Source organism: Haemorhous mexicanus, chromosome 5 (genome assembly GCF_027477595.1).
Source record: "Haemorhous mexicanus isolate bHaeMex1 chromosome 5, bHaeMex1.pri, whole genome shotgun sequence".
In the NCBI taxonomy this organism is placed as follows: Eukaryota; Metazoa; Chordata; class Aves; order Passeriformes; family Fringillidae; genus Haemorhous; species Haemorhous mexicanus.
This window is the reverse complement of record NC_082345.1, coordinates 74,351,387-74,372,624: the sequence shown is the minus strand read 5'-3', so window position 1 is coordinate 74,372,624 and position 21,238 is coordinate 74,351,387. Positions and strand designations below refer to the sequence as shown.

General features: G+C 46.0%; 1 protein-coding gene across 1 annotated transcript in view; it reads right to left on the bottom strand.

The window, feature by feature from the left end:
• The window catches only part of EXOC4 (exocyst complex component 4), a 366,741-nt gene that overhangs the window by 39,383 nt on the left and 306,120 nt on the right, over positions 1–21,238 (bottom strand). The window contains exon 14 of the mRNA XM_059847577.1: positions 18,394–18,572. Within this exon, the coding sequence (XP_059703560.1) occupies positions 18,394–18,572 (179 nt within the window). The remainder of the gene's footprint in view (positions 1–18,393; positions 18,573–21,238) is intronic.

The window sequence follows — 21,238 nt, the reverse complement described above, 5'->3', positions numbered from 1 at the left end:
CTTCCAACCCAACCCACTCCATCAATTAACTCCATCAGTTAACTAACTCCATCAATTAACTCCATCAATTAACCCCTCTCAGCAGCTCCTGAGGTCACAGCAAAATTCATGAAGCAATTTTTTGAGCCAAGGAACACCGAGAAATTCCCAGCCTGGCAAATCCTGCTGGAAATGTTGAAGTGGCCTGGAGTGTGGAAGGGGAATAAAGAGGGAAACATGAGGGTGACAATCCAGCCTGGGGGGTGGGAATGATGAGGATTCCCCTTCCCTGAGTCCCCTCCCAGCCCCTCTCTGCTCATTGAGCTCTGTCCCACCAAGAAAATTAAATTATCAGCGAGGGGGTGAGGGGCTTATTTACACAACCTCTGATTCCAGATCATCCCAGGACTCTCAGGAGGCACTTGGGGACAGCTGTTTGTCCCCCAGGCCACCTCAGGATCAGGTCTAGGGATAATTAGATAATTACCTGGTGACAGGAGAGCAGAAAACCCCACCTTTACCACGCATGAAAAAACATTGTTTTTTTCAAGCCCCAAAATCCAACATTTTGTTAAGTTTTTATCCTCCTGGAGATGCACTTGGGGCAGGAATCATCTCTCTTTTAGCAGAGCCACCCTGGAAGTGCTGGAGATGGATGGAGCCATCAGAGAAAAGCAGGAGTCAGCTCCTTGCTGCTGCAGGCAGAGGCACACACCATTTTTCTCCTCTCCACAATCCACCCGCAGCACTTGGGGTGAAGCTGTAATTGTATTTGTCAGGGGAGATCAGGGAGGAGGGAGATGGGCACAGTCTGCTCAAAGCACTCAAATCCTTCAGGGCCCCCTGGCAGGGAGGAGCCTCCGCTGGGGGGGAATCTGAATTTCTCCCGAGTGTTTTTCAGGGTGAATCTCAATTTCTCCTGTGTGTTTTTGGGGTGAATCTCAATTTCTCCTGTGTGTTTTTCGGAGTGAATCCCAATTTCTCCTGTGTGTGTTTTGGGGTGAATCTGAATTTCTGCTCTGTGTTTTTTGGGGTGAATCTCAATTTCTCCTGTGTGTTTTTTGGGGTGAATCTGAATTTCTTCTGTGTGTTTTTCGGGGTGAATCTGAATTTCTCATCTGTGTTTCAGGGTGAATCTGAATTTCTCCTCTGTGTTTTTGGGGGGGAATCTGAATTTCTCCTCTGTGTTTTTGGGGTGAATCTGAATTTCTCCTGTGTGTTTTTTGGGGTGAATCTCAATTTCTCCTGTGTGTTTTTTGGGGTGAATCTGAATTTCTCCTGTGTGTTTTTGGGGTGAATCTGAATTTCTCCTCTGTGTCTTTGGGGTGAATCTCAATTTCTCCTCTGTGTTTTTTGGGGTGAATCTGAATTTCTCCTCTGTGTTTTTGGGGTGAATCTCAATTTCTCCTGTGTGTTTTTTGGGGTGAATCTCAATTTCTGCTCTGTGTTTTTTGGGGTGAATCTGAATTTCTCCTCTGTGTTTTTCAGGGTGAATCTCAATTTCTGCTCTGTGTTTTTTGGGGTGAATCTGAATTTCTCCTCTGTGTTTTTCAGGGTGAATCTCAATTTCTGCTCTGTGTTTTTGGGGTGAATCTGAATTTCTCCTCTGTGTTTTTCGGGGTGAATCTGAATTTCTCATCTGTGTTTTTGGGGTGAATCTGAATTTCTCCTGTGTGTTTTTGGGGTGAATCTGAATTTCTCCTCTGTGTTTTTGGGGGGGAATCTGAATTTCTCCTCTGTGTTTTTCGGGGTGAATCTGAATTTCTCCTATGTGTTTTTGCTCTTGGAGCTCAAAGTGAGCCTTTCAGAGCCCATCAATTTTCCTTTCTCCTCTGGACATCCAGAAGAGAACATCCCATTCTTTTCAGTCTCGCTCCAGATGGTTTTACTCCATCATCCCTGGCAGCACGAGGACAACAAATGAGCTGGAGCAGCAAAAAATGATCAGGGCCTAAATTATTAAAGGGCTGTGAGTAGGAAATGCCATTTGGGGCTGGCTGTGGAGTTGGGCAGCTCTTTGGGCAAAGGCTGAGCCTTCCTGTGGCTATGGATCCACCACACTCTGAGAAAGGGAGGGATCTCTGCTGGAATGCTGGAAAAAGGGGGGAAAAAAATCTGGAATGCTGGAAAAACAGACCAGCCATGAAATTCTTCTTCCCTTTTCCTCCTTCCTAACCCATTTCCAGCTGAGCAGGAGCCCACCTGGCCACCACAACACCCTGGCCAGTGCCCTGCTCCACTGGCCCCCACCATCCTGGAGATTGGAAGGTGAATTTCCCATGCTGCTGGAGAAAAGTGCCACAGCTTTGTTTGGGGTTTTCTCCTCCCTGGCTGAAATCACAGCTGAGTCCTCTCTCCCTGAGGAAAAGGAACATTTCATGTGGTGTTTTCTGGGGTGCCCATCATTGGGAGGAAATGATGAATCTGATTCTGTGTTCTTAGAAGGCTAATTTGTTATTTCATGATATTATATTAAAGAATGTTGAACTAAACTATACTAAAGAATACAGAAAGGATCCAGACAGAAGGCTAAAAGATAATAATGAAAACTCCTGACTCCTTCCAGAGTCTGTCACAGTTGGACTGAGATTGGCCATTAATTAAAACAATTCACAGAAACCAATCAATCAATCACCTGTTGGATAAACAATCTCCAACCACATTCCAAAGCAGCAAAACACAGGAGAAGCAAATGAGATAATATTGTTTTCCTTTTTCTCTGAGGCTTCTCAGCTTCCCAGGAGAGAAATCCTGGGCAAAGAGGATTTTTCAGAAAATATGAATATGACATTTTCATTCCAGAAAAATAAACTCAGCCCTGGCCTTGTCACCCAGGATTTCTGCAGGTGCCTCCTGGCAGGCTGTAGATGGATGGATGCAGATTGCCATATTAAGTGAAACAAAATAAATATTAATTTATGAAATATCTTTATGGAATATTAAACAAAACCCCTGGAGCCACCCAGGTGGGAGCAGAGTGACCACTGGCACATCCCAGTGATTTAACAGCACCAGGAGCAAAACCAGTCCAAGGAGGTGAACTCTGCACCCTGAACCTGAGGAAGGAGCCTCCAAAAGGCTCAGGATTTGCACAGCATTCCCTAATCTCCTCTCTGGGGGAGAGGAAAGGCTCACAGAGATAGAAAACCCCTCCTCTTTGGGAGAGAGATGCAGCAAGAAACTCCTGCTGAATTTAGGACCAGTTCACAGCTCCTTAAATTTGAATTTCTTCCTGCCCTCCCCTCCAGAAGAGGTAACTCCAAAAAACACAGGGAAAAGGGAATTTGTCACGGGGTAGGTGCTGGGTGAAGCCTTTAGAGAGTCAGGGTTAACTCTTCTCTCTGCTGGAGCCTTTCCTGGGGCTCTCAGGCACCGCTTTCCCTTTCAGTGCTGGAGTTCCCAGCAGGTAAAAACGTGGATAATGAGATTTTATCCATCACTGCCATTCCAGCAGAGTCTTCTGCTCCCACAGCTCTTAGCACCACGAGGAGATGATGCCACAAGGACACAAAATCGCTACTGAAACACCTCCAAAAAGGAGAATGTCTGGTATTTCAAGGAAAAAACTTTGGGTGAAGCCAAGCAGAATCAGAGATGTGATTCTTTTTTAAAGGAGTAAGGTGTGAACATCAGATCCAACATCAAGGGCTTATTTCAGCGGGATTTCTGCCAGGAAACCTCTGACTTCCACACCCAAAAAGCATGGAAAAATTAACAATTTTTAAATATTTCACTATTTAGAAGCCAGCTCTGTGTTAAACCATGGTCTGTCCCTCTGGGAAAGGTGCTGCTGGTGAGGAAAATCTGTGGGGGGACAGGAATGTCACCAAGGTGTCCATGCCCCACCAAAAGGGAACTCCAAGGTACACATCAGTCACTCCTTCTCCTAAATTGGTCCTTTTGGGAATTCCAGCTCTCTGGGAAAGGACTGGAACGAGCCATAAAATCTGGAGCTGGATTTTGATTCTCCCACAGTTCAGAGTGACTCCTGCCAGGGATTCACCTCTGACTTCCACACCCAAAAAAGCATGGAAAAATTAACAATTTTTAAATATTTCACTATTTAGAAGCCAGCTCTGTGTTAAGCCAGGGTCTGTCCCTCTGGGAAAGGTGCTGCTGGTGAGGAAAATCTGTGGGGGGACAGGAATGTCACCAAGGTGTCCATGCCCCACCAAAAGGGCAAGGTGCAGGTCAGCCACTCCTTCTCCCAAATTGGTCCTTTTGGGAATTCCAGCTCTCTGGGAAGGGACTGGAACGAGCCATAAAAACTGGAGCTGGATTTTGATTCTCCCACAGTTCAGAGGGATTTCTGCCAGGAATTCACCTCTGACTTCCACACCCAAAAAGCATGGAAAAATTAATTTTTTTTTAATATTTCACTATTTAGAAACCAGCTCTGTGTTAAGCCAAGGTCTGTCCCTCTGGGAAAGGTGCTGCTGGTGAGGAAAATTTTGTGAGGGACTGTCACCAAGGAATGTCACCAAGGAATGTCACCAAGGTGTCCATGCCCACCAAAAGGGGACTCCAAGGTACACATCAGTCACTCCTTCTCCTAAATTGGTCCTTTTGGGAATTCCAGCTCTCTGGGAAAGGACTGGAACGAGCCATAAAAGCTGGAGCTGGATTTTGATTCTCCCACAGGATTCATTTCAGAGCGCTGGGAATTCAGGCAGCAAAGCTGGATTTTGGGGTTGACACCTTCCCTGGGCTTCTTCTCTGAGGTGTGAATATTTGTGCCTCTTAGATATGAACAAATACTTCAGATTTTCACCCAGATATTGTTGCTTTTTCACCTCAGTTGTTCCTTTTTTTTAGGACTTAAATCCAGGGAAATAAAACACTCAAAGGAATGAGTTCTCCCAAGACTTCCAAGATCATGGAATGGAAGGGAACCAAGAATGTTGGGAGGGAACTTTGAAGTCCAAGCTTCAAGGTACCGGGCACCTCACAGCTGGATTTGGGATGTCAGCTCTGCCTAAGCTGTCCAAAATTCCCAGGATTTTACTGGGAATTCACCTTTTACTGGGATCAAAGGCGAGGGCACTCACTGGACAAAGCTACACTTGTAGGACAAACAGAAGTGAGGAGGAAACGAGCTCAGGGAAGGCTGCTCGTTAATTAATCTCCCAGCAAATTTCCACTAATGAGTCCGGTTTTCTCAGAGAAAAATTAGGGATGTGCTGGAGGAAACCTAAGGAAAGGATTTCCCCTTGTAAAAGGTTCTGAAGGAGGGAAGAGCTGCAAGGAAAAAAAGCAAGAAAGAAGGAAGGTTTGGGAAGGTTTGGGAAGGGAAGGTTTGGGAAGGGAAGGTTTGGGAAGGTTTGGGAAGGTTTGGGAAGGGAAGGTTTGGGAAGAGAAGGTTTGGGAAGGTTTGGGAAGGTTAGGTTTGGGAAGGGAAGGTTTGGGAAGGTTTGGGAAGGGAAGGTTTGGGAAGGTTTGGGAAGGTTTGGGAAGGGAAGGGAAGGTTTGGGAAGGTTTGGGAAGGGAAGGGAAGGTTTGGGAAGGGAAGGTTTGGGAAGGGAAGGTTTGGGAAGGTTTGGGAAGGTTTGGGAAGGTTTGGGAAGGTTTGGGAAGGTTTGGGAAGGTTTGGGAAGGTTTGGGAAGGTTTGGGAAGGGAAGGGAAGGTTTGGGAAGGTTTGGGAAGGTTTGGGAAGGTTTGGGAAGGGAAGGGAAGGGAAGGGAAGGGAAGGGAAGGGAAGGGAAGGGAAGGGAAGGGAAGGGAAGGGAAGGGAAGGGAAGGGAAGGGAAGGGAAGGGAAGGGAAGGGAAGGGAAGGGAAGGGAAGGGAAGGGAAGGGAAGGGAAGGGAAGGGAAGGGAAGGGAAGGGAAGGGAAGGGAAGGGAAGGGAAGGGAAGGGAAGGGAAGGGAAGGGAAGGGAAGGGAAGGGAAGGGAAGGGAAGGGAAGGGAAGGTTTGGGAAGGGAAGGGAAGGGAAGGGAAGGGAAGGGAAGGGAAGGGAAGGGAAGGGAAGGGAAGGGAAGGGAAGGGAAGGGAAGGGAAGGGAAGGGAAGGGAAGGGAAGGGAAGGGAAGGGAAGGGAAGGGAAGGGAAGGGAAGGGAAGGGAAGGGAAGGGAAGGGAAGGGAAGGGAAGGGAAGGGAAGGGAAGGGAAGGGAAGGGAAGGGAAGGGAAGGGAAGGGAAGGGAAGGGAAGGGAAGGGAAGGGAAGGGAAGGGAAGGGAAGGGAAGGGAAGGGAAGGGAAGGGAAGGGAAGGGAAGGGAAGGGAAAGGGAAGAAATCAAGGAAGAAGAGAGGGAAGAACTGCATGGAAAAAAAAAGGCAAGAAAGAAGGAAAAGGAAAGCAAGAAGACACAAACGAAGGGCTGGCACTCAGAACTTCCCATGTCCTTAAAATCCAAGCACAGGAGAAGGGACAAAGCTGGGAAAAAAAGCACCCCGGTCCTTGAGGTGGCACGGAAGAGCTGCAGCCCCATCAGCTGGGTAAACACGAATGACGAGCAGAGCCTGGGCTGTCACCGGTGATAAAGAGCTGCCTAAACACTCTATTAGTTTTTCATTTGGGGAATTAATGTTTTTTACGCACTCGGCGCTTAATGAATTGTCTCGTTAGCGCTGCCTGCCTGCCGAGCTCCTCGCCTGCCGCCGCTGCCGGGCATAAATTTCCCCAGGAAATTAGCGCTTTTAAAGTGGCAATAACTCCTCCAAAAATGGGTTTGTTTGCTGGTTTTCTGCAAAGATGCAGCCTTGGGAAAAAAGGATTACTGGGGGAGGAGGGAGGAATCTGTTAAATAAAATAGAGGGGCAGCATAAGAGGTTCAAGCTCCATCCCACAACTCCTGGAAGGTTTGGTTGATCCTCACTTTTCTTTAAGCACTTTGCAGTCTGGAAAAGGCATGAAAACCACCCAAAACCAACTGGTTCATTTAAAAAACTCCAGAGATCAGGTGATGTTCACTAAAAAAATTGAGTTTTTTTTCACTGAAGGAAGCAGAATTGTGCAGGGAGAATGAAGAGCAGGATCCCAACACAGGATTAGGAGCTGAGCTGATTTCACCATGGAAGAATTCCCTAAAAAGTCCAGGATTTGCTCCTCAACTGGGAAAATGCCTCTGTGTTAATTTTTTCTGTTTTCAGTCATTTATGATGTAACGTTCCCAGAGCTTGCCCTTCTCATAATTATTATTTTCTGGGCTGAATTCGATTATCTCAGAAAACAGAGAGGCAAGATAAGAGGTTTGAGCTCCATCCTAAACTCCTCCAACCAAGCTCAAGGTTCGGCTGATCCTCACTTTTCTTTAAGCACTCTGCAGTCTGGAAAAGGCATGAAAACCACCCAAAACCAATCGGTTCATTTAAAAAACTCCAGAGATCAGGTGATGTTCACTAAAAAAATTGAGTTTTTTTCACTGAAGAAAGCAGAATTGTGCAGGGAGAATGAAGAGCAGGATCCCAGCACAGGATTAGGAGCTGAGCTGATTTCACCATGGAAGAATTCCCTAAAAAGTTCAGGATTGGCTGTTCCAATGCTCCTCAACTGGGAAAATTCCTCTGTTAATTTTTTCTGTTTTCAGTCATTTATGATGTAACGTTCCCAGAGCTTGCCCTTCTCAGAATTATTATTTTCTGGGCTGAATTCGATTATCTCAGAAGTGACTTGATTTTAAAAAGTCCTTTCAGCTTCTCCTGAGTTCTGGGAAGGATTTTTTTGCCTGTTTGGTGTTTCCCAATGTGCTTCACCAAATTTTCCTTAAAACCAGGGAAGATCACAGGTCAGTGGAGACACTTCCTTCCATCTACAGCAAACCAAAACCTCACCCCCCTTTTCCTCTCAGTCCTCCAGGACACTGAGCTGCACCTTCCCAAAAAATGCCCTCAAAACTTCCCTGCAGGATTTCTTGGGGCTCAGAGGGATGGATTTGCAACAGGACCTTCAATCTCCCAGTCTGTTGGACTCAGTGGAAGAGAAAGGAATAAAATTCCTCAAGTTAATCAGTGTCCCGAATGAAAATAAATACAGCGAAACAGATCCTTAGCAGTCATTTTTTGGGACAAAAATTGGATAATTATAGATAAAATTAATGATAATAATCCATTTTAGATATAATTATCGATAGAATAAATAAATTATAGATAGAATGAATCAATTATAGATATAAATATTTTTTTGGGCGCTGTTTGTTTTTAAGAGATTGGTTTGTGAAGGAAAAGGCAGGAAAAGCACCCAAACCCCAACTGGTTCATTAAAAAACTCCAAAGATCAGGTGTTTTTCACTAGAAAAGTTGCTTTTTTTCACTGAAGGAGGCAAAATTGTGCAGGGAGAATGAAGAGCTGCTCCTCTTGTAAAGCAAGAGGGGCAGTCCAGAGATCTGGCAGACAAAGAAATTTTGTCCAAGGGAATCCAGAGGAAGGTGGGAATGGGAACATCCATGGCAATGATGAAGAGTTCTCAAATTCAGGGTGAAGAATGGGAAAGAAAAAGGGATGAGCACCAGGATGATCAGACTCAGCCTGATTTCTCCTCAATTCCTGGTTATTTACGAGTCATTCCCCAAACCCCAGAGGGGGAAGGGATTTTTCTTGCTTTTTTCCCCTTGCAGTTCTTCCCTTGGTTCTTTCTTGCTTTTTTTTTTCCTTGCAGTTCTTCCGTTCCCTTGGTTCTTTCTTGCTTTTTTTCCTTGCAGTTCTTCCCTTTCTTCTTTCTTGCTTTTTTTTTTTTTTTCCTTGTAGTTCTTCCCTTCCCTTGGTTCTTTCTTGGTTTTTTTTTTTCCTTGCAGTTCTTCCCTTCCCTTGGTTCTTCCTTGCTTTTTTTTTTCCTTGCAGTTCTTCCCTTTCTTCTTTCTTGTTTTTTTTTTTCCTTGCAGTTCTTCCCTTCCCTTGGTTCTTTCTTGTTTTTTTTTTTTTTTCCTTGCAGTTCTTCCCTTCCCTTGGTTCTTCCTTGCTTTTTTTTCCTTGCAGTTCTTCCCTTTCTTCTTTCTTGCTTTTTTTTTCCTTGTAGTTCTTCCCTTCCCTTGGTTCTTTCTTGTTTTTTTTTTTTTTTCCCTTGCAGTTCTTCCCTTCCCTTTCTTCTTTCTTGCTTTTTTTCCCTTGCAGTTCTTCCCTTCCCTTGGTTCTTTCTTGCTTTTTTTTCCTTGCAGTTCTCCCCTTCTTCAGAACCTTTTGCAAGGGGAAATCCCTTCCTCAAGTTTCCTCCAGCACATCCCTAATTTTTCTCTGAGACCCAACGGTGATGCCAACCCCTGGCTGATTTTGAGTCCAGATCCTGTTTAAGAATAATTTCCCCATTTATTTCAGCCCCTCCCAAGCAGGAGGAGGTGTCACCTCTGTCCCACCGAGGAGGAGCAGGGAGGACTTTCTGCTCCCCATCTTTGCCATCAGGGGATCCATTTTCTCCAGAAGAGATAAAAGGACATGACTGGGATGAACCAACAGGAGCGGCCAGCAGGCTCCTGGGAGCCATCCCCACAAATCCCCCATTTCCTGGCAAAAAGGAAAAGCTTTGGAAGGCTTTGCTAATTGGATCACTTATTTACGTGAGCATCCCCTGCCTTCAGGGCTGCAGGGTGGGAGGAAGGAAGGGCAGAAGGAGAGTAATTAGTGTAATGATGATGGGGAGTTAAGTGCTGACCCCACTGATCGATCCAGGCACGGATCCCCGGTGCTGTCTCCCACAACAACCCAGAAAGGAGCAGCCAGGCCAAGGAAGCAGTGTCTGAGCTCCTCATCCCATTAAATATTTCATGGAAGTAAAAGCTGAGGCTGGGGAAGGCTGCTATCCATGGGAAAAGCTTCACTGCAGACATTCCAGAGGGGGGAAAAAAAGCTCTGGAAGGCACCAGGAGATCACTGTGATGGGAAAACAGGGGTTTTTAGGTGACTGGGACTGTGTGGTTTCCCAACCAAATCCCCAACCAAAGCAGAGCCATTTGTAAGCTCTGAAATTGCTTGTAAATGGCTCTGCTTTGAGAGAAAAGCAGAAAGGAAATTTTCCTGCCAAAATTCTAAAATAAACCAAAATAATCTCCTCAATCAAACCCTAGTGAAATCAAACCAGGCATTTTATCTCTCTGAAGTCAGCAGGACCTGCGGGTCCTGAAGGTGTTTTAACACTTTGCTATCCCAATTTTTCCGTGGTTTTAGCCCTCCAAAAGTCAACTCAGCCCAGAGGGACCCAGCTGGACCCTTGTTCTCTGCCTGAATTGCTCTGCTCAGCTCTTGGCTGCAGAATCCCGGAATGGTTCGGGTGGGAAGGGACCTCAAAGCCCATCCAGTTCCAATCCCATGGGCAGGGACACCTCCCAGTGTCCCAGGCTGCTCCAGCCCCAGGGTCCAGCCTGGCCTGGGACACTCCAGGGATGCAGGGGCAGCCCCAGCTGCTCTGGCAGTTCCAGCCCAGCCAGGAATTCCTTCCCAATATCCCATTCACCCCCACTCTTGATGCCTCAGGGTTGGCTTTTCTATTTTCACATTCTGTGCTGCTTTGGTGTGAGGGTCTGAGCTTCCTATTATGGGATGGTGAGCTCTGTGCCCAGAGCAGGGAGACAAAACAATTCCTGCTCCAGCTGGGCACCAAGGACAAAGGACCCAAATCCCAGCCCAGGAGCACAAACCCCGTGGGCTGGAGAGAGAAAAACAAGCAGGGTGGGAGTGCCTGGGCTAAAGCTGGGCTGGGACAATGAACTGCAAGGTGCAGATGGAGCAGAGCTGATCCCAGGGAGAGACCCCGTGCCCGGCCGTGCATTTTGGGGCCATTTTGGGTCATCTTGGGGGCAGCCCTGGCTGGGCTCTGGTGCTGCCCCAGGTGCATCCAGGGAGGAGATCCTTGGAATCAATCCCAGCTTCCTTCTGGAGCTCTGCCCAGTCTCTGCTCTAGCTCAGCCTTCTCAAGGATCACCCTCTGGCAGTGGGAGCCATTCCCTGGCTCCTGTCCCTGCATCCCTTGTCCCCAGTCCCTCTGCAGCTCTCCTGGAGCTCCTTCAGGTCCTGGCAGGGGCTCTGAGCTCTCCCAGCTGTTTGCAGCACCTTTGCTAAGTCTGAGTACATGTGCAGCTCCATCCAAGCTATGAATGGTGATGAATTAGCAGCTGATCACCCCTGGTTTGCTTTGGACCTGACAGACCCCATTTCCCTCTGGGTGAGGGTGGCAGAGCTCCCTGTCCTTGCTCCAGGCCATTCCCACCTGGAAACCCAAGAGACCAGGCAGGGACCTCGTTGCTTCCTTAACCACTACCCCAAGCCCTCTGTGGATGTGCTGGGGTTTGGGGCAGCCTGTGGAGAACATTTGGGAATCTCTGAACATCCCAGAGCAGGAACAGGCTGAGCTGTGGGATGGACAAAAAGATCTGTGCACACCAGCCATGGATAAAGCAGATAAAATGCCCCAAAAAAGGAGCTTTTCCTTCTTTCCCTCTGCTCCTCCTCAGAACCAAGGAGATCTGAGTGACTTTGTGCAGCACCAGCAGCTCCCAGGCCAGGTTGATTCCTGCCCCCACGAGGGCACAGCAAGCTGGGGATGACCCCAAAAGGAGGTTCAGAGCACCTGGAAAGGGCAGCTGGCCAGGATTTGTGCTCTTCCAGAAGAGCCCCAACTGCTCAGGCAGAGGGAAAGGAGAAATATAGGAAAATAAAACTATTTATGAAGCTTAAATAAAAAGCTGGCCTTTGGATTCAGTCCTGTTGAAGCAGCAGATATTCACCAAATAATCAAAGCACTCAGGGTTTAACGTGTTAATTTAATGGCAGATGGTTTACATTTGCTGGAAAAGTGCAGCTTTTTCTGCTTTAGACAGAAATTTACTTTTGTTGCAATGACAAAGCCACAGCATTCACCAAGTCCTTCCTCTGCCCCAGGGCAGGCCCGTGTTGATCATCTTTAATCTGGCTTTCAAATAAGGTTTTCTATTAATATATCTTTTTAAAAAAAAAAATTTCTCCATGAGCAATCAATAAAGATGTGCTACAAGTTCAGTGACAGAGGAAAAAAAATAATCAGCTGCAGCTTGAGAGAAAGAGAGCCCCATGGAGAGCTGAATTCAGTTCATTAGGGGTGAAACACCAAGCTCAGCACTGCTGGGTGGCCTGGCTGTGACATGAAAGGCAGCAATTTCCCCTCCACGCTGAGTTCCATGTGTGCTGAAACCCCTCTGCACCTCTGGAGGGGCCTGAAAGTGACTCTAAGTGACAGCTCCGTGTGGCAGGAAGGGCTCAGGGTCCATTTCCGAGGGGCTGGATGCTCCTCTCAGCCACCAGAGCCCACTCCAGGCCCGGGAAGGAAGGAGAGGCTGATGATCCTCCCGGGACAGAGTGGCCCAGGATGCTCTGATGGCCCTCAGCAAGCCCTGGAAAGCATTTTGTGGAAAATGACATGCAAATGGTCAGTGATGCTGTTAATGAAGTCAGGCAGGGGCAGAGAAATGCAGGATTTTGGTAAAAAGCTGTAGGAAACCTCATTTGTTCCTTCTCCTGCTTTGGATGGAAGCTCACCCAGACTGGGACTGAGGGGGAAGTGCTGCCCATCTGCAGAGGGAAAGGGGAAAATCTTCCACTTGGAACTGGGGGGGTTTGAGGGGAAATGCCTGCTGTGGGCTTGGGATACAGCAGTGAGGAGGTGGAATGGCCTCAGGGTGTGCTCCTGGAGGGGTCTGGTCTTGGGGAGAAAGCAATGACAGGACAGGAGGATCCCTGTTTGATAAGAGGATCTGTGTTTGATAACAGGATCCATGGTTGACAGGAGGATCCATGTTTGATAACAGGATCCATGTTTGGTAAGAGGATCCCTGTTTACCTCTGAAAGAATTTCCTGCCCAGGTTGCTGACACAGAAGCCAAGACAGAAGGAAGGATAAATCAGAGAAACTGCAGCTGCCTGTTCCCTGAGCACCTCGCTTGTCTCTGGTGACCAGTGAGTAAAGTGTGAGCTGATGAGCTGTGTAAGAATGTATAAAAAGCATGCAGGCTGGAGTAAAAACAGTTTGAAGCCTTCTGGAGATGGAGTGTGCTGCTTTGGATTGTCTCTGTCTCAACTGTGACAAAAGACAATCCTGATTTAGCTGAGCTGGAGGAGCTCAGGGCCTGGAGGGGCTCCAGGAGAGCTGCAGAGGGACTGGGGACAAGGCCTGCAGGGACAGGAGCCAGGGAATGGCTCCCAGTGCCAGAGGGCAGGCATGGATGGGATCTGGGCAATGAGGAATTCCTGGCTGGGCTGGAACTGCCAGAGCAGCTGGGGCTGCCCCTGCATCCCTGGAGTGTCCCAGGCCAGGCTGGACCCTGGGGCTGGAGCAGCCTGGGACACTGGGATTGGAATGGGATGGGGTGGAAGGTCCCTTCCCACCCAAACCATTCCGGGATTCTGGGACGTGGGACACTCAGAATCCATCCTGAGGGATCTTTATGGAAGTGGGGAATGGAGAAGGGAAGGGAGACCCTTCCTGGAGTCCTGAGATTCCCAGTGAAGCCCCCAGATCCCAAAATTCCTTCCTAGAGCAGAGTTGGGGTGGGGATGGATCCAATCCCAGGCTGGGAGAGCTGGGAATGGAGGGAATTCCCTGGGAGAAGGAGACTGGGGTGGGATTTTGGGAAGGGATTCCTGCCTGGGCTGGAACTGCCAGAGCAGCTGGGGCTGCCCCTGCATCCCTGGAATGTCCAAGGCCAGGCTGGACACTGGGGCTGGAGCAGCCTGGGATGGTGGGAGGTGTCCCTGCCATTGCAGGGGTGGCACTGGAGGGGATTTAAGGTCCCTTCCCACCCAAACCATTCCAAAGCAATTCCAAACTCCAAATTTAAGCTTGTCAGTCATTCCCTGGTGATCCCAGCAATCTGAAGTCACCAGGCACCAAGAATTTAAAGGGCAGCTCCAACTCCTGAAGCCAACAGCTCATCTTTCATCCTCCTCCCTACAAACAAGCAATGGGCTTAAAAATGTTAAAAATCTTTAAAAAGATTGCCCCAGCTCCTTCTCTGAAATATTCAGGGAAGCTCAGCAGGCTGAAGCTCCACAAAGGAAAAGGATGAGGTTGTGTTCCCTGCAGCACAGAAGGTGAGGAGGGGACACCCAGCTTCTGTTGCGGTGTGAAGCAATATCCTGTCCCTCAGGTGTGCCAACTTCTTCCTTCCCCTCCCCCCTGCCCCCCTCCTAACTGCTGTCTGTCCAGTTCCACATTCCAGCTAGGGCATCGTGTCACTGGCAGAAGTTCAAAAGATGCTTCTCAGACCTGGGGTCATTGGCCTGTCCAGGTGTCATTGTCCCCTGAGACCCTCCCCCTCCCACCTGGCTGGTGGCTCACCTATCCTCTCCCTCCCCCCTCCCTGTGGGCTAAAAAGACACTGGAACCATGTGGGATTCTGTTGGAGCTGTTACCAAGATTCAGAGCTATCCTGGAATAAACTCTGGATTTAACCCTCTGGCACAACCCGCTCTCTTTCTTCCTCACCATCGCCTGAACTTTTTCCACCAGAGGTAAACTGAGTTTCTACTTTGCTTGGACTCATTTTGAGTGCCTAACTGCAACTTCCAGCCAGCCAAAGGTGTCCCTGAGGTGAAACACCACAGCTGCTGCCTTTGGTTCAGAGCACCAGGGCCGGACGAGCCCAGGCACGTTCCACCCGGCAATATTGGGATTTTATTCCAATGAGCTTCCATTTCCCTATAAAACCCGTTTAAAAGTGACTCAATTCCCTCAGCAGATTCGCCTTCCCCAGCAGCTTTATTCCTTAAATGGTTCTTGTTAAAAAGGAGTCTGTGTTCCCCCAAAAGACAAGAGCAGAGGAAAATGACTTTGTCGTGTCTGACTGGTTTGGGAAATAAAAACTCCAGTTCTGACGGGGAGCAGAAAAGGGCAGAGCCATGGAAGAGCCACCAGCTGAGCAAACACCAACAACGACCAGAGCAGGGACTGCCCAGGCAGGGAAAACTGTCACAGCAAGGCTGGGCTCACACGAGGGAAACTGGGGCACGTCCGCAGCCCAAGGTGTGGAATTGTTCTCTCGGGGAAGGGGCCTCGGACAGCCTCACCCTACAGCCACCACAGGGGTCCCCAAAATCAGACTGCCCAGCTCCACCCTGTGCTTGATGGATGTTCAGAGCTGTGCCTGAGGGGATTTATTATTTATAATGCTATAAAGTTATGTATATTTTATTGCATTGTATTGCATTGCATCGTATTGCATTGCATTGTATTGTATTGTATTGTATTGTATTATATTGTATTGTATTATATTGTATTGTATTATATTGTATTATATTATATTGCATTATATTGTATTGTATTATATTGTATTGTATTATATTGTATTATATTGTATTATATTATATTGTATTATATTGTATTGTATTATATTGTTTTATATTGTATTATATTATATTGCATTATATTGTATTGTATTATATTGTATTGTATTATATTGTATTACATTCTATTATTATATTATATTATATTATATTATATTATATTATGCTACATTATATTATGTAATATATTATATTATATTACATTACATTACATTATATTACATTATATTATATTATATTATACCATATTATATTAATCATATCATATTATATTATACAATGTAATACACTACAATATAATATAATGCAATATAATATAATACAATACAATATATCATATCATATCATATCATATCATATCATATCATATCATATCATAATATTATTATATTAATATAATAATATATTATTATATTATATTATACACTACAAAACAATATAATATGATATGATATAATATAATATAATATATTCTAAATTTATGTTTATAGCAAATATAATTTTTAATTTATTAAATTATAATAAATATATAAATTAGATAAATATAACTTGTATAATTTATCTATTTTATTAAATATAGAATATTTTATAATTTAATATAAAATATATAATATAAAATAGAAAACTATTAATATATAAATATGAAAAATATAAAATAATTTAAAATATAAATATATCAATATATAAATATAAAAATATAAACATATAAGAATAAAATAAAAATCTATAAATATACAATAAAACATCTTTCTTAGTTGTTGGTATCCAAGGAAGCTTTGCTGCAAAACCTGCTGCCTTCCCCCAGGGCCACCAGCTCCCCGTGGGCTTGTTGGGATCAGGGAATTTCTGGCATTGCACCAAAGCTCAGGTCCTGCTCACTGCCTGAACTCCTGGCTGGTGCCCTGAGGGGGAGCAGGACTGGATCTCAACTTGCTGGGGCAGGAAAGAGAATCAATCCAAGGATGGAAATTCCATTTACGAGCAGCCTCTGTCCTTTCCTAGCCCTGCCCCTCCTTCCCCTGGTTCCAGACACTCCTGGCATTTGTGCACAGACATTTTAGGATGGAGTTATTGCAAAGGAAGATGAATTTTTATTGTCAGGAGGACGCTGCCAAGTGAAATATTGCATTTTGTGCTTTCATGTTTATTCACCACCGTGTGGAACGCCCTCGCCCAGGCCTGAAAGTCACTCTCGTGCCCTTTAATGGCTGGGAAATATTGATTTATTAAAAAACCCGAGTTTCAACCTGATCCCAAATTAGAAATGATGTTTTATTTTAACAGCTCTGACTGTTAGAACACAAATCCTCAGCCCCCAGAACTCTCCTGGTGACTAAATAAATATTTGGCTGCTGAACTCTGATAGCATTTCCCACTGGGTTTTGTTTAATTTTGTTATTTGTTTAATAACAACAAAAAAAAAACCTGGAACAGAGCAAGTGTTGTCACCCAGGTATGGAGAAGGCAAAGTCTGGGTTACAGAGATATTAAAGCTACCTGGAGTAATTTGGGGTTTAATTGTTAAATTGTTAATTAATATTGATATAATTAATATGGTTAACAATATACCAATTGTTAATTGTTATCCTGATTGTATGACCTTAATTTTCCTTCTGGCTCCAAAGGATCTGGTGATGGAAAGCTGAGTGAGGAGTTCAAATCCTGCTCCAGAGCAGAGGCAGAAGCCACAGGAAGGATTTCAGTCACCCAGAGAGGCTCTGCTGCCAAGAATGATTTCATGGACATAAAACACAGGGGCATTGCTCAGCACCAGCAAATTTCCCTCGTGAAATTCCCAGAAAAAAAAAAAAAATCTGAGCTGATTTTCAACTCCCAGCTCCTGGGAGAGCTCAGCTGCCCCCAGTCCTGGGCACCTTCCCTCAGGATTCTGCTCCAAAATTCCAGAAATTCCCTGTATCCTCACACATTCCCCTGAGTCCCGGGCTCCCCTCGAGCTCTGTGGGTTTTTCATTCCTTGATTTTCCTTTTCCAGCTCCCCAGCTGTCCCCTTGCACCTCCCAAGACAGCTCAGGATTTCTAAAGCACACAGGATTTAATTCCAGGGATGCTGGGCAGGAGGGAGAGCTCAAAGCAAGACAAAGCTGTTGGAATTTTGAAATTTGCTGGGAATTTGGGACTTTCTGTGCTGCCAGGCTCTGACCCTCGGAGAACACTGCACTTACCTGAGGCCCTGGAGAAGCTTCCAGAATGGAATGATGGAGCTGGGATTGTGGGTGTGCAGTTTGAACAGAAGTGTGTGATACCACAGGGTGGGAAACTCAGAGTTTGACCTTCAGAGGAAAACTCCCCCCTTGTGCAGGATCCCTGCTCCAGCAGAACCACAGCTGGCACTGCAGGAGGGCTGAGCCCCCCTGGGGTGGGACTGTGCCACCACCCTGAGCCCCCCTGGGATGGGACTGTGCCACCACCCTGAGCCCCCCTGGGATGGGACTGTGCCACCACCCTGAGCCCCCCTGGGATGGGACTGTGCCACCAGCCTGAGCCCCCCTGGGATGGGACTGTGCCACCACCCTGACACACAGGGCTCAGCTCCTGCTCTCACTCTGCCACTGGGCTGGTTTCTTTATTTGTACTATTGCATTTGTGTTTTTAATTTCCCTAGTAAAGTGTAATTCCTATTCCCTTATCTCTCCCTGAGAGCCCCTTAATTTCAAATTTATATCAATTCAGAGGGAGGGGTTTGCATTTTCCATTTCAGGGGAGGCTCCTGCCTCCCTCAGCACACACCTGGCTTTCCAAACCCAGACAGATTGCCACCAACCCCCTGCCCCACTGGGTGTCAGGTAATTCCTGGCTCTGTCAATGGTTATTTTGCACTATTATATTTGTATTCTAATTTTCCTAGTAAACTCTTCTTCCTGCTCCCAGTCTTTCCCTGAGAGCCCCTTCATTTCAAAATTACAGTAACTCAGAGGGAAGGGGTTTGCATTTTCCATTTCTGGGGAAGTTCCTGCCCCCCTCAGCAGACACCTGGCTTTCCAAACCCAGACAGCAATGATGCCCTGGAGCCCTCCCAGTGCCCCCACAGCCCCCAGAGGAACAAACAGATGAAACTGCCTCACTTTCTGCTTCCCTCTGACACAAACCTGCTTGGGGAGCAGGAACAAAAGCTGCTCAAAGCCCACCCTCCCGCTTTCCCCAGGGAGTTACTCACTCTGGGCTGCTGAGAGGCTGGAGAAAGCTGCCTTGGTGCGTGCTGCCAGCCACTCCAGGCTCTCGTGCAGGTTGGCCAAGGCTTTGAGGTCGCTGACGTCGCGCAGGATCTCCTGCTGAGGGATCAGTTTGTCTCCCAGATTCCCGATCAGGACTTCGGATTCTTTGCCAAAAGCAGCCCTGAAATGGAAAGCAAAGCCCCCCCATCCTGAGGAATGTGGAATCAGGGACAGCAGGAGAATCTTTTCTGTTAGGAATCCTGGAAGTGAAGTGTCACCATCACATTTTCTGAAAAATCCTCTTTGCCCAGGATTCTTCTCCTGGGAAGCTGAGAAGCCTCAGAGAAAAAGGAAAACAATATTATCTGATTTGCTTCTCCTGTGTTTTGCTGCTTTGGAATGTGACTGGAGATTGTTTATCCAACAGGTGATTGTTCCATTGCATTCATGTAAATTGTTTTAATTAATGACCAATTACCATCTCTGAGGAGTCAGGAGTTTTCATTATTATCTTTGTAGCCTTCTGTCTGTATCCTTTCTCTATTCTTTAGCATAGTTTAGTTTAGCATTCTTTAATATAATATATAATATAAAATAATAAATTTGCCTTCTGAGAGCATGGAGTCAGATTGATCATTCCTCCTCCATCCTGGGGACCCAGCAAATGCCACAGTGAAGAGTGAGTTTTGATATGAGAAATAAAATATTGGTCAGTTTTGTGTTGTAAAATTGTATATGGATATGAAAGGTAATGCTATATGGTATTATTACTAATGTTTTTTAAAACAGATTTTTAATTTTTTTAACACTATTAGTAATATGAGTTGAATCCAAGCTCTTTTCCCACTGCTTTTCCCTCTCCAAGACAGAGCTGGGAACACCTCTGGGGTTTGGCAGCAGCACCTGTGGGATGCCCTTTCCCCAGAGGTGAGGGCAGCCTGTCTCACACCCACCCCAGAGCTCCAAACCCAATTCCAGCAGCAGAGGCTGGGCTTTGCTTCCCTTCCTCCCCCCACTGCTGTGGTTTGGAATGGGAGGAAATCTGGCTTCTTTTGATCCCAGTATTTCTCTTTCTTTTAGTTTTTAATAAAAAACTTCTAATAAAATTTTCTTTTTTTTTTAATTAAATAAAAATCTTTTAATAAAATTTTCTTTGTAGCCTTTTAAATGTTTTAAACCCACTTTACCTTTTCTCCTAATCCTATCTCATGACATGAAAGAAGCACACTGATAATTACCCAACACCAAAACCCACCACACTCTAGAATATCAGTTAGAATTTGCTAACTAATCTTCAACACATGAGTTAGAAGATTTCAAATCTGAAAAAATCTTGAATTAGCAAACCAAAACCACTGCACTCACCAAGCTCTGAGCTCCTCTAAAATACCCCAGCAGGTCCCTCTGGCTGCCCAATCCCACTGGAATAATAATAATAACTCCCAATTAATGGGAATAATTCCAAATTAATGGAAAATAATTATTATTATTATTATTATTATTATTATTATTATTATTATTATTATTATTATTATTATTCCAGTGGGATTGGGCAGCCTTCCCCACTGGTGCCTTCTGACATCTCCTGGCTCAGGAGACAGCGAGGGGTTAAGACATCAAAATCAATCTCTGTCCACAGGCTGAGGATTATTTTTTGCAAAGATTTTTTTTTTTTTTGGTTTGGATTCTTTTTAGATAAACAAATGAGTTCCAGGAAATCTGGGGAGGGAAGGAGATCTGGGCAGGGATCTCTGCTGCTGCCACAGGACAAAAACTGCTGGTGAACTTTCAGGATTGGTTTAGTTTTCCAATATTCATAAAGGGATGCTGCTGAGTAGTTCCACGTCCGAAAAAGAACATTTCCCCAAATTTCATCAGCCTTGAACCTCCTTTTCCAGGAAGGGATGTGCAGTCCTGCCCTGCTAGCCGAGAATTAGGGCCCATGAACACCAAATATTGACATTTCAAACAGCACAGAGGTTAAATGAGGATGAAATGAGCTCTCATTCTCTGCTAACCAAGGATTCCACAGGAGCTGCTTCCCTCTGCAGTGTCCAGAATTATCCCCAATTCATCAGCAGTGCCAAGAGGAAGAAGCAGCAGCAGCAGTGAAGAAATCATGTTCCTTTGTGTTAGGAGAAAAGGCTGCTCAAATGGGCAGAGGATGACAAAAAACGGGACGAGCAATTAATTTTATTTTGAAGCTTTCAGGAGGGATCTATTCAACCACCACCCACCCATCCTGGAGGAAGTTTCCAAGCCATCAATTGGCTCAATCTGGCCCAGACCAATTATGAGGATTTAAATTGATGCCACAGGAGCGTTCACGTGGCGCTGGGAGGAACTGGGGCTCAGCAGACGTGCAGACAGACACTGAGGAAAGATCTTTGTCCTAAACCTGGGCTGAAAAGAGCCACAGCACATGAGCTGAATTTCCCAGGAAATTCAGTGTGGATGACTTAAAGGCTTTTCCCAATGGCTTGCCATATTTTGGAGCTCCTCTGATCCACTGTCACAAAATACTTCAGTTAATGGCCAGGAGGATGGAAGGAATGGAATAAAATGCACATTAGGATGAAAATGTTGCTTCTGTCAGCATCAGGCTGAGCTCAGCCATCCCCAGAGCCCACTGGAGCTTTGCTATCCCAAAATGATGGATCAGGAATCACAGGGAGAGCCAGGAGGGGCTTCCCAGGTGAGGAAATGAAGGATAAATGTGAAAGCAGGTGAGGACTCAATCCATGAAATTCAACTCAGGGACTGCACAGAGCCCTCAAGGGCTCTGCAGGCTCCCCCTGCTCCCCTGGGGATGTTTTCAATCCCTGCCCAAGCTGCAAACCCTTCTGT